The following is a 13,544-nucleotide window of genomic DNA, read 5'->3' on the forward strand; positions in this document are numbered from 1 at the left end:
GTATCAAGCATACGCAGTGTATGCGCCACTGTATTGTTTATTAAATTGCTCAGGTCTTGGCCAGAGCTGAGCAGCTTTGCATGCAAAACAATTTGTAAACTATAAACATAAACTGACGAAAAGTCTAAAAAAAAAGAGAGAAAAACACTTTGGCCGCTGATGAAATGGTAGTCAACATGTGTGTGTGTGTGTGTGTCCTTTGACAACTGCACGCTTACATAAACAGGATAATAAGGCACTTAACATGCACTCGCTGGCGCTCGCTGCTGCTCGTTGCTGCTGCTGTTCCATTGTCCAACACAATGGCGAGCTTGGAGGCCAGTAAACTGCAAAACGCGCCAAATGGCTTCGCTGTAGGCGTAGCCAACACAACAAGAACAACAACTCAGTGAGTTGACAACAGCAACAGTCACAGCAGCAGCAGCAACAGCAGCTACAAAGTCGACCCCACTTATGTCAGAGCAAATCAGGCGTTAGACTTGCAACAGCAGCAAGCTCTACTCACTGACTCTGGCTCTGACTCAGATTCAGATTCAGTTTCAGTTGCAGATTCAGACAGCGACTTCTGTTGCGGCCCGCGTCGCTCTGACGTTCAGTCACTTTGCCTTAAATTACGTTTTATGTCATGTCATGAGTGTAATTGAAAATGTTCATGTTTTTTCTTTATTTCATTTCATTTCATTCATCAACAGCTGTTGCTTGCATAAAAATTAGCCAAAGCATAAGCACTAATATCATCATATTTGCATAAAAACTTTATTTAATTATGCTATGAATCAGATTTTTTGTTTATTTGCTTTCATTACTTATTTTATTTAAAGCAAACAAATGCATTTTTAATAAGCAAAATATCTTTTTTTTTTTTAATATTTAATTTCGTTTTGCTTATGCTCAATAAAGCATAACAAGCATTTATTTATTCTTATTTATTTGTTTGTTGGTGAATTTATAATTACTCATAAAATGTTTATCATTTTCTTTAAGCAATTCAATATTTATAAGCAATTTACCAGCTGTTAAAATATATTTTTTAATTTACAAAACAAAATTGGATTTTTACTCTATTTGTTTTTTAACTAAAAATTATGCTGCCGATTTAATAATTATTTATATCAAAAGTTTTGTCATATTATTTAAGCAATTCAATTTATTTTTTATAAGCAATTTAGCAGTTGCTAAAATATTTTTTTTTTTTTAACTAATATTTAAAAAAGCACAAAATCATTTAATTTTTATTATTTATTCTCATTTATTTATTTACTTGCTGGCGAATTAATAATTAGCATTTTATTTAAGCGATTCAATTTAATGTTAATCAAATTTTATTGTAAGCTTAGTGCTTTATAATAATTTAGTTAATAATTTCAAATTTTTTTGCAATGCATTTAATTTTTTATTTATTCAATTATCAATTGCTTTAGTGTTTAAAATTTGAAATGCCTAACAATATTTGTTTAAATGAATTACGTGCTTGGCTATGCTTTTGAGTATTAATAGTTCTGCATGACAAATGATTGCATTTATTTTGTTTGTGTTTTTGTTTTTTTATTTAATTTACAGTTGTGTTGCAATTATTTAGAGTTATGCCAGATGATAAACCATCTTCATTATTGTTGTTCATGTGGCCTGATTAGTTTGGCTTCGCTGCTTGTGGCGCTGGCTCTGGCTCTGGCGCCCTCTGACTCAATTGCAGTGGCACTTAACTTATGTGCTTGCTTGCTTCCTTCCTTCCTTCCTTGAATCCTTGCGTTTCTCTCGTTTCTCTCCCCAACCAACTGCGAGAGTCTGACGCGCAGCACTTTAGCGCTGGCTAATTACAAAATGTAAAAACACAATTCATTTTACTTGTGGTTTATGCGTTTCCTACACTGCTCGCTCTCGCTCTCGCTCTCGCTCACACTCTCGTTCTCTCTCTCTCTCTCTCTCTCTCTCTCTCTCTCTTGTTTTGTGGGAGGGACACACACACGTTGCTCGCAGCTAGTTGCAGCTGCAGTTGTGCAGAGTTCACAACCTGACGCTGGTTGGCAGCGTTATAAAAATGTTTATGGCTGACGTTGCTCTTGCCATAAACTTGGCAAGCTTGACTTTGCTGCTTCGCTACCGTTGCCAATGCGATTAAAGTCCAGTTTGCCCCCCTCCCCCCACCCAGCTGACTGGGTGGACTGCAACTCAAGCTTCCGCTTAGCCCACACACTTCTCCAATTTTATGCGCTGCTCTTCGTCTTTATGTTGTGCGCTCTGTTTGTTAATAACATTTGCAGTAAATGCAATTGCCAATGCCTCAAATGCTAAGCCGTGTACATAGTTTATACACAAATACATATAAACAAATACACATACTATACTTAGTAGTAGCTTTCAAGAATTTATTCATTCATTTTTGTTGCTCAAAATACTTTGAGCACATTCAGTAAATTGGCATATTCTAAAATCTATAAAATGTGCATAGTTTTATAATTTTAAATCGCAATTATTTTAAGCGTTAAGTAATAGAAAGTTTCAGTTTCCAGGCTGAATTCAATTTGGGAAGCTTGTTTGATAACTGAACTGAAAGCAATAAGAAGCGAAGCTTAAAAGTAAAAATGGCATATGGTTAATCGATGATTAAGTTAAACTATGTTAAACTTCAACTAAATATATTTTGATTAATAAACAAAAAATAATATTAAAATATAAACATAATGAATAAACATAAGCGTGGCGACTTGAAAATTTGCTCAAGTACTTCTTAGACCATTAAAAAAATAAATTTAAAAAAAATGTTTTATGCTTTAAGCAAAAAGTTGGGATCGAAAGGCCTAAAACTCGTTGCCGCTGCGCACTTGTATTAAAAATTAAATTAGCATCGCCGTTTAAGCTGTGGATGTTGAAGTGACAGTCTTGTATTTAATATTTGAGTACACAAATTTTGTATTATTTATTTTATGTTTAATATAATTATTTGAAACTCTAGAAAAACTAATCGATACTTAATTGTTTCGATTTATGACTGCTTGATTTTTAAAACAAAACAGACTTGAGTGTACGACTAAAAAGAAAATTAGCTGAGACTTTAAATATTACAAAGCAAACTTAAAATAAAAAATATACCAAAAAACCAAAACTAATGGTAACAAATGCTTAAACTAAAAATCAATTTTGTATTTGAATCAATTAAGTCAGCAGAGTTTTGATTGATTGTTGGCATGCGCATGAATTGCCAACACTGCGTATGCTTAATATATAAACTGTTTTGTATGCTAGCCAAGCTGCTTAGCTTAATTTCTTGCAGTAGCTTAGCCAGCTGGCTTACGTCTTAGCCAGACTACGTCTTGGCTTGTCTAGCTGGCGATTAATTTATTTCAGCTGCTATATGTTTTCACTATTTTTTTAATGCGCGTTTTTCGTTCGCAGTGCAATTACGTTGAGTCCTTGAGGCCGCGCGCCTTGCAGCTGCTGCAAAAAAAAGGACATCGAAACTTTGAGGCAACGGCAACGGCAACGGCAGAGGCAACAGTAACAGCAACAGCAACTGCAACTGCAACTGCAATTGGTGTAGGAGTCGCCACACACATAATTCAAGCTGATGAAATATGGAGCTGCTGCAGGCGCTGTGCTACACATTTCTGCTGCTGCTGTCAAGGATGCTAGGTGAGTGCAAACTGCGAAATTAAAGCAGTGCTTTGATCACTAAATGTTGCATGCAACGGCCCCGCCTCGAGGTCAGTGTCAGCCGTGTCAACGATATGCGAAGTGCAAAACTGACACGCGCTTGCATAAAACTTTTGCAACTGCTGCACAAGCATAAGAAGCAGCATAAGTCACGTTCCATGCTGTTAGGGTTGGGGTTGGGGGCAGCATTGCGCTTATCCATGTCATAGATCTGGCCCCACTCTAGGCACATTAATTACGCGCTGACCCTCGCGCCTGGCAGATAAAAATGGCAGCGCCCAAAGTGCAGGGCAAACAAAGTAAATAAATAAATAAGCGTGACAACGAAAAAAAAAAACACAAACACACAATTTGCAATAAATGAATACGTATACGTTTGTCTCGCTCTCTCGTACGCTCTCACTCTCACTCACTCCTTAGTGCAGACAGCGGATGCAAGTGACCAAAAGTTTGCACATTAATCGAGACTGCTTAGCAACTGATGGGAATGGCGATTGCAATGGGGTTGGGGCACAGTTGCAAGGGTTGGAGTGTGGCAATCGATATTGCATAATATGCTTAGCTTAGCAGAACTTTTATTACCTTGACTGCAATAATACTTAATTAAATGACAACAGCTTGAAGTCCAGAGTTAGTTTAGCTTTTAAATTTCAAATGCTATTTTACTAATGTTTACTGTTTTTGTTAGTAGTTGAGCTTAGAATTACTAATCAATTAAATTATTTTTGCAAAATAATCGTAGTTCGCTTGTTAAAACTGTATGATTGATGATTACGATTTCAAATAATAAGACAACAAACTAAAATTACTACAAATTTGTACAAATAATCAGATTTAATCAAAAATAATATTTTTTGTTGTTCAAGATTTTGTTTTGATTTTGACTATTTTTGATTTATTATTTTATTTTTAAATTATTTATTTTAATTTATTTTTTACATATCCAAATGCCTTCAGAGTGGTTTATGCAAATAACTGAAGAGCTGATAGCAAATTAAAGAAGATAAATGTGAATAAATTCAAAAAAGTTTGTTCAAACCTTTTCCAATTGCACATACAAAAATTTTTATATATTTCTTAAGAGACGTTTGCCACTTAGGCTGAAATAAAAAGCAACGAAGTGCTTCGGTCTAACATTTAACTGTGTCGGAGACTGCAAATGAGTTTATTATCGATAACATAGTTGAATTACAGCCTTGCCAGATTATCCGTTTTGCTTATTAGCATGTAATTGAAAATGAATGCAGAATTTGTTGAACAACATTAAATTAAACTAATTAACTAGCAATTGTTAATAGCTGCAATTATTGCTGCAATAATTTTCAATTATTTTATTGAAATCTAAACATTTGTTCAGCGGCAAAATAAAAAATAATCTAATTACTAATAGTTACAATTACTTAATATTATTTAAAATTTTTCTTAATCAAAAATGTTTATACAGTCGAAGTGACTCTTCGACGTATTTTCATTTTGCTCTATTAACTTTTTGCTTTACATATTTTGGTTTAATTTGTAAACAATTCGAAAATAAAATTTAGTTTTTTGCTGATGCATTCAAAGCATAAAATTGCAACTTTAAGCTCACTGAGCTTCACTGTAGCGTTCGCATAGCACAGCAAGACGAACGAACGAACGAGCGAACGAATGAATGAGAAAAAAAGGATTTCAAGCAATAAATTTACGTTGAATTTTTGCAATAGTTGCTGCTTCGTCTGGCGCTGGGCTGGCGATTTGCAGAGCATCAAGAGAAATAAAACAGGCAACACAGCAGCTCAGCTTAGCTCAGCTCAGCTCAGCTCAGAGCTCAGGTTGCTACACTGAGAGAAACAGCCAGCGACACCCTTGGCGCTTTAACAATTGCTCAATTCAGAGCATTCAGCCCAGCTCAGCTCCTCTGGCTAGTCAACGCCGATGCCGACGCCGACGCCGACGCCGACGACGACGCCGACTTCAGCTCCTGGACGCTTCTTAGCCTGTGCGATAAGCAGGTCGCGTCTATGTTTGTGTGCTCCACTTGAAATGCGCCTTTCGATTAAACTAAACATAAATTTTATGGACAATAAATCAGTTGCCTGTGTGCCTGTCTCTGTGTGTGTGTGTGTGTGTGCTAAGCAGCAGCTAAGCTGCATCTTTGGCTGCGCTGCGCCACTGAGCGGCACATTTGGGAAATCGCAATAGTGGCCAAGAGCACAAACAGCAGCAACAAAAGCAAATGCCTTGAGTTTTGTTATTCTTTGCGCTTAACCAGCAGCAGCAACTAAATGCAATAAAAGAAAATAGTAATATTAAATCGGCCTTCATGGCATATAAAAATAATGAAAACAATGCAAACAAAAGTCAAGAGCATAAGCAATAAATAACTGCTATTTTAAATTTCATTTTGCAGTAACGCGTGTAGATTGCCATTGTTTTTGCAAAGTTAAATTTCGAACATTTTTAGGAAATTGAATATCGAGACCACGATTATTTTGCAAAAATAATATAATTGATTTGTAATTCTAATCGAAACTTAACAGCTTTGAACTTAAGATAATACAATAATACATATCCATACAAAATTAACCCGTTTGATAAAAATAATCTAAAAAAATAATAAAAATCAAAAATAAACAAAATAAATAGAATTTAAGCAATCTACTGCTAAAATAAGAATATTTTTACAAATTTGTGGTAATTTTACAGTCTTGCTGTTTTTTTTTTTTTGTAATTTTAATAATTATAAAATGCTGCAAAACCGAAAATAAATCATTAGTTACTTTTCTAGGAGCTCAAAAACTCACTTCAAGCATAATTTTATATATGAAATTCGAACTTACATCGATAGCTTACAAACTATTTTCAAACATTATTTAGAATTCTTGTGCTCATTTGTATTCGAATTATTTGTATATCTTATTAAAACAAGAAGAGCATAAATGATTATTTTATGATTAAAGCTAATAATACGAGCTATATGGTTAAGTGATTATCTTTATCATACATCAAATCAGTTCGGGAGTATTTTTAAAAGTGGTTAAATTTTTTTTATTTTTGAAATATAGTTTTTGATACTATCGCGTTATTCAAAGTAACGCCCTGAATTAATACTTAAGACTTGGTCCAGTTTCAAGCCGTAAAAATTTTCAAGGAAACGCTTCGATTATAAATACAAATTAGCAAATTGTTGTAAGCACTATTTTTCATCTATAAACTATTTAAGGTGAATATTAAGTGCTTTAATAATAAGAGAATCTATTTCATGTTTGTCTTCATTTAAAGTGAAGAAATTTTACAATTTACTTTATTTTTAACACCGCTTGACTGAGAGCGTTGGATCGTCTGACGCTCTGACAATTCTTTCAATCCTTAGCATTAATTTAGCGATTAGCACTTAAAATATGTTTTAAATAATTACGTTACTTTGATTGTTTAGCAGACAATGTTGACGACAGTTTGGGCCATCAGTTGCAGTCGCAGTCGCAGTCGGCGTTGCTTTTGTTGTTATTGTTATTGTCGGCATTTTTACGCATCGTTTGTTTTCAAACTGATTTCAATCTGTTTTAGCTGTCTTTCGATCTCTTCTGCCATTTATACACTTGGCCATTGTTTCATTGCTACGCCGAGAGTCAACCGCGTGGTTTGTTTTTTTTTACTTTTTACTTTTTGCCATCATCATCATCATCATCATTGGCATTTTGCCTTCAATTTGCGGCAGAGTCTTTGGAACAAAACCAGCTAAAACGAAAAAAAAAAAGGGAACACGGCAAAATGGGAAATCAAGCAAAGCCACAATGCGCCTTGTGCACTAATGAAAACCCAACTCGGCAGTGTTATTTGCTGTCATTGTTGTTGTTGTTGTTTGTATTCTGCAATTGAGAGCTGAGAGCTGCTGCAAAGGGAGTTTCTGGTTTTGGCCATGTTGTTTGTCTTGCCAGCCAAGTGGCTGTCAATTTGTAAGATCTAATCAAATGCAGCAGCTGATCGACAAGCAATCAAACAATAAATTTAAGCTTTAAATTTAATTCTATATAATATATAATTGCTCTATTATAATAATAAAAGCTAAGCGACAAACTTTGATTCAACAAATAAACAAATTTAAAGAAATTAAATTTACAGCAAACAAAATTATAATAAAATTTGTTCCGCTCGATCGACAAGTAAGCAAACAATAAATTAAAACTTTATAGTAAATTGCATAATTCTATATAACGCATATAATTGCTCTATTATAATCAAAAATTGTAACAACTTTAAATTAAATTGCTCAACTCTTTTCTTTCAACAAATTCAAATAAATTAACTTTACAGCAAACTCTGTAGTTGGAATAAAATTTGATTAGCTGATCGACAAACTTTCAATTCAATTGCTCAACTCTTTTGTTTCAAAAAATAAATAAATGCATTATAAATTTACTCTGCAATTGGAATTAAAATTGTAATAAAGTTTGATCAGCTGATCGACAAACTTTCAATTCAATTGCTCAACTCTTTTGTTTCATTTCATGGCAGCGTATTTAATATTCGAATTTGGTTGCGCGCTTTTTCTTTTTTTCGCTGCCATTTGTTTTTTTTTTTGTGCGTTGGCACAATGAAAATTAGCAGCTCAAATAATCAAGTGCAGTTTGAAAGTAATTTGCACAATGCGCTTGGCGAACTCTGCGAGCGAACGAGCGTCAAAACAAAAGGAATCAGGACTCAACTCAGCGCGCTGCAAAAGGCGCTCCAGGACATTGCCACTCGCCAGTTGCCCAGTTGCCCATTTGCCCATTTGCCAGTCGCAGTGGTTTTTGTTTAGCGCGCGTTCATAGTTTGAACCTTTTCTTTTGTGGCAGCCAAGCGATGTGGTCACAAAATAATTGGCCAGGCGTTTGACGTTTAAATTTTATTGAATGCCAGCTGCAATTGTCAGTTTGGGTTCGAGCTCTAAGCGCGCTTAATTGTTGAACGACTCGATGCTGGAAACAATGAGTAGCATAGCAAAGCGGGGGGCGGCGGGGGGTGGCTATGGTGGGTGGTTTGCTGGCGATTGCAAAATTCTTTTTCAATGCGTTAAAAACTTTGCTAATAAATGGCACCGGCCAAGCATAATAATTTCATTTTAACTTCTGCTTCTTGCTTCGTCCTGCGTCTTCAGCTTTAGCTTCAGCTTCGTTGGCAGCTGCCTTTTTGTTTCTTGAGCATTTTGCATTAATGTGAACAGTTTGTCTGCTTTTTACTAATCTACTGTATAAATTCTCTAGTTAGTTCACATGTGTGTGTGTGTGTGTGCATTATTCACGCATCATTTGGCTGCGGGCATAACCTAATTTGCTTCATTTCAAGTGCGACAGCATTTTACGCTTAATTTAGCATTGATAACATTGCGCATACGCCACCGTTGCCAACACACATATGTGTGCGTGTGTGTGTGTGTGTGTGCCAACACCTGTTGTATGTCTCTGACCCTAAAATGCGGAAAACGCACTTTTCTGTTCAGCCAGCAACACAGCATTAAGCACTTTAGACCCCAAAATCAACAACAACAACAACAATACGCATATCAATAATCATAACGAAATGTGGAAAGTCGTAGCGTCGTCGTGGTGCGGGGCTCCAACACCTCTTAAATGTCTCAAGATGCTGGCAAAGCTGTTAGGCAGCCAAGCTGGCGGCACAGTGGTTCAGATGTTATGAAAATTGCTACAAATAAATATGAGTCAATTAATTTTAAAGCAGCTTGCAGCTCATAGCATGAATTCTAAGTTACAATTAAATAAATAAAATATTATAAATAAATTGGCGAGTTCTCAAAAGCGGTTCTCAATTCTCAGTCTCAGCTGCAGTTGCAACCGTTTTTCTCACTTTTTCAATATCAAAAGCAAATGCAGCTCAACTGTTAATCAGTTCGCTTCGAACAGTTGGCCGACAAATAAATTTAATATATGCACGAATTTTTTGCTTGCCAGCAGCTTTAGCTTTCATAAATTTAAGAGGAGTTGTCCCTTTAAATTTTCATTATTCTTATGCACAATTTTCGCTTCGCTGATTTTTGTTGCCTCACTGTGCAGCGCATAGACAAAATCGCCCCCTTGCCCAAAACTTGCGTGCTGCTAAAATTTTATGCTCATGGCTCAGCTCATGGCTGGCAGTAACCGTTGCCATTGCCGTTGCCATTGCCATTTCCATGCAACAGCAGCACTTGGCTCAATGTGCTTGCCGCACAGGTGACGGCAAATTGATGCTGTTATTGTCATGCGTTGCCTCAAACTCGCAAAAACCCAAGCCCCGAACCTAATGCGCAACTTCTCGACCTTTGGCTTGGGCGCCAAAATGCCAAACGCTGTCAACTGTCAACGCTGCGCGCCGCTCTGCCCGCTTTCCGCTCTGTGGGCAAAAAGCCACAGTCACAGTCAGAGAGGAGGAGCAGCGCCCTGCCCTGCCCTGCGGCGCTTGGCTTGGTGTCCTTTTTGCACTTGACGCCCTCGCGCGTTGAGTGCTCGCTGTCATGTCAGGCAGCCATAATCATTGACATTCATATATAATGGACTCATTGATATTCGCAGTTGGCAAAATACAAAAAGAAGAATAAAAGTAGCAGCAACAAAAGCAGCCAAGTGACTTTGACTGTTTGGCTGCTCATTGTTGTTCTCATTGTTATTGCCGCTCCAGAGTTTTGTGGCTGACACTGACCCCAGCAGTAGCTACTACTACACGCTCAGTGGACTGGACTAACAATAATTGCCAACAAAGCGAGTGATTAAGCTGGCCAAGTAGTGCGCCCATGTGGGCGCGATTTGACCTTGTGCTGTGGCAAGCTCTTCGCTTGGCAGCTGCCATTGTGGCCACGTTCCAAATGCAAATGCCAATGCCAATGCCAATGGGTGAGCGACAATTTGTATCGCCTATTGTTGCAGCTTGTCACATGCAAGTTGCAAGCTCAATTTGTATGCAATCATTCTAAGAATGCATAAGTGGAATCAAAAGCAAAGTACAAAGTACCTTAGAAATCGCATTGAAAAAACAAATATATGTTGCTGATTAAAATACTAATTAGACTGTTTAGTGGCATTTAGTCAATGTGAATTGCATTCGAGTACAAAGTATGAGCTAATGATAGAGCTTAACAGTTAACTGGCAATGTGAAGTTCGCAGTAGTGAGAAAAGCAAAGCGTTGAGTTTGCTCTTTGCTTTGCTGGGGTAAATAGAAGTAACAACTACGAAGATTTGCTACATTCCATTTACATCATTTCGTATTATACAAACTAATATGATAAATAATGGTGGGGAGTACTAATTAATATGTCATTGTTGTCCAATTATTCAATTAGCAATTTTACACTTGTATAAGTTGTTGAGGCACAAAGAGAAGTTTAAACAAAGTAGTGCTAAGAAATATAGAGAGATGCAAGTTGAAGTGTAATTCAGAGCAGAGAAAGTCCCGAGTCCAACATATATAAATTAAATAGGCTACCAAGGTAGGCAGCAAAGGCCTGCGGCTATCTTTATGCCCAATGGATGGAGCTCTCAATAGCTGTTCCGTGTGATCTCCACTACGTATTTTGGGTATTGCTTGTTTTATTGAACTTAGAATAATTTTCATTAGCGTCAGTTCACGCTCAAGGTTCTTCGATTTTTATACACTTTGACATTTTTGTAAAAAATTTTGTAAAAAAAAGGTATTTTGAAGTTGCTCAAATGTATTAACAGGAGACCCCCAATAAACAAGTATATATATTCTTGATTTAACAACTCGACCGACGAGTCGATAAGCCCATCGCCGTCTGTCCGTCCTGTCCGTCTGGTCCCGTCCGTACGTCTGTCCGCTGTATGGTGCGTGTTCCTCAGCCAACTTAAGAGCTAGACAACCAAATTTGGTATCTACGTCCTATATTCCAGCACGACGCTTTATTTATTCTTTTATTTCCTCCCCCTCCCCCGCAAATCGAAAAAAACCATATATAAGGCAGTACAAAAATCTTTTAAAAATCTGAAATAAATCACAAAATTGCTTAGTCATACGTTTTTACGACCGATGTAAAATTCACACAAGATCGGATAATAACATAGGAATTATTTACATATCAATTTCAATATGACCAGCGGGGGCACGTCGACCCGCCATACAAACGAACGCTGCCCCTGAGAGCGCGGCTCCGCTGCTGACGGCTAAGCGAAAACGACTGTGACGCTTTAGCTGTTTTGTGTGTATGTTTTGGATGCCATGCGTGTGTTGCTGCGGTACACTAGTCCAAAGTCTTTTTAGAATGTTGGTGGCGCCCAACTTTAACCTGTCCACTTGTTTCTTCTCTTCTTTCTACCAGCACCGCATCAAACTTTAGAGTCGAAGTGTTGAGTAGCAACTACGAACTCTAAATAGCATTGCTGGAGTTAGATTTAGATGCAATAGACTGTTAACTATTGTTAACTTATATAAATATATATCGGAGCATGCGAATTGTCTTAGTTATAGAAACCCTGGTAGAGTAGGGCTGCAGTTCGCGGAACTGTAACTGCAACTAATGACAAAAATGAGCGCTGAGCAACTTAAATTTGGACTCTTTTCCTTTGTGCTGTTGGTCGAGTAAGACGTGCCGCGTAGATTCATTTCGCTCTATATTCTATAAGTTAATTAAATATGGCCAGCAACAACAATAACGACGCCATCTTAGGTGAAACTAGTAATCAGTCTACGATATATACATATATATATATTTCTTCATTCGTTCTCCACGCACTTGTTGCTCTTTTGTTAGTTGCTAATAAACTATTGGCTTGTCTATTCTTCGGCTTACTTGGGGATTCCTTTGGCTCAATCCACATTCAATTTCATTACTTGATCATGAGCTGAATTGAATTCTTTACGCTCTTTCAACAAATTTAGAAACTTAGCTTGGAATACCTGGAATTAAGCTCTACTTTGGTCGCAATTCATGCGAATATGAATTTAAGTGTTAGTTATAGTTCCTAAGATAGCTTGGCTAACGAGTTTGCCGCATTGTTCAATGTCCAAGCTGCTTCAGCAACTTTTTCTTTCACATTATTTTTATTGAACTTTCAACAAATGCAACAGTTGGCTCAATTACTAGCCCAAGTTTGTTTAGTTAGCCACTTAGAGTTTCTTGCTTTGATCATCTGGCTAGCAACAAAGCAAACTTGTGGGTCGCGACTTGTTTAACTATTTAGATGCGGCATCAAATTTTAATGCGCATGGCAATTCGAAACTAATTAGAATTAATTTAATTGCTACGTCTGCTCAATTATTAATAACTAAAAACTATTTCAAACACAACAGCGCACGCAAACTTAAATTCAAGATTAATAATGCAAACGCATAAAGCAAAGAAGCAATGAAAGGGAAACTTGTAGTCTAAGCATATCAAATGCTTGGCTGTCTGTCTGGTAATCTCACCCACCACCCAACCGTTGTCCGAAATGTCAGTCTGGCAGCAAACAAATCACTCAATGTGGATCAACAAATTCCCACCTTGATTTGCTGGCAACGAGTTATTGAGCATTTGTTGACAGGCGTAGAGAGAAAAGTTGGAATTTGGAGTTTGGCAAACTTTTCTAATTAGCAGTGCATTTAAAATTCTTTGAACAGCAGCAAATGCAATGTTTGGGAATTGTATAAGAAAATTAGAGACTCTGAGCATTCAAAAAGCTACAACACGACAGACGTGACCGGCCCCCTTTGGCACCTGCAGCACGTGCAACAATTTGCTGCATTCGTAGCAAGTTTTGTGGCTTTTCAACGCCTTGGACTTTAGCTTTAAGTTCAGCTTGCGCTTTTGCTTTATGTGTCTGCAGTTTGCAGCAGTTTGCTGGCTAAATTAAAATTACAAGTTTTGACTGCACGTTGACTTTTAGTTGTTGCTGTTGCTGTTGCGTGTTGCGTGCGCCCCAAAAAGCAGACTGCACTTTTTATGCCC

General features: G+C 37.0%; 1 protein-coding gene across 1 annotated transcript in view; it reads left to right on the forward strand.

The window, feature by feature from the left end:
• Positions 1-3,572: 3,572 nt before the first annotated feature.
• The window catches only part of LOC108604959 (carbonic anhydrase-related protein 10), a 47,183-nt gene continuing 37,211 nt past the window's right edge, over positions 3,573-13,544 (forward strand). Inside the window, exon 1 of the mRNA XM_017994529.2 lies at positions 3,573-3,630. Within this exon, the coding sequence (XP_017850018.1) occupies positions 3,573-3,630 (58 nt within the window). The remainder of the gene's footprint in view (positions 3,631-13,544) is intronic.

Source organism: Drosophila busckii, chromosome X (assembly GCF_011750605.1).
Source record: "Drosophila busckii strain San Diego stock center, stock number 13000-0081.31 chromosome X, ASM1175060v1, whole genome shotgun sequence".
In the NCBI taxonomy this organism is placed as follows: domain Eukaryota; kingdom Metazoa; phylum Arthropoda; class Insecta; order Diptera; family Drosophilidae; genus Drosophila; species Drosophila busckii.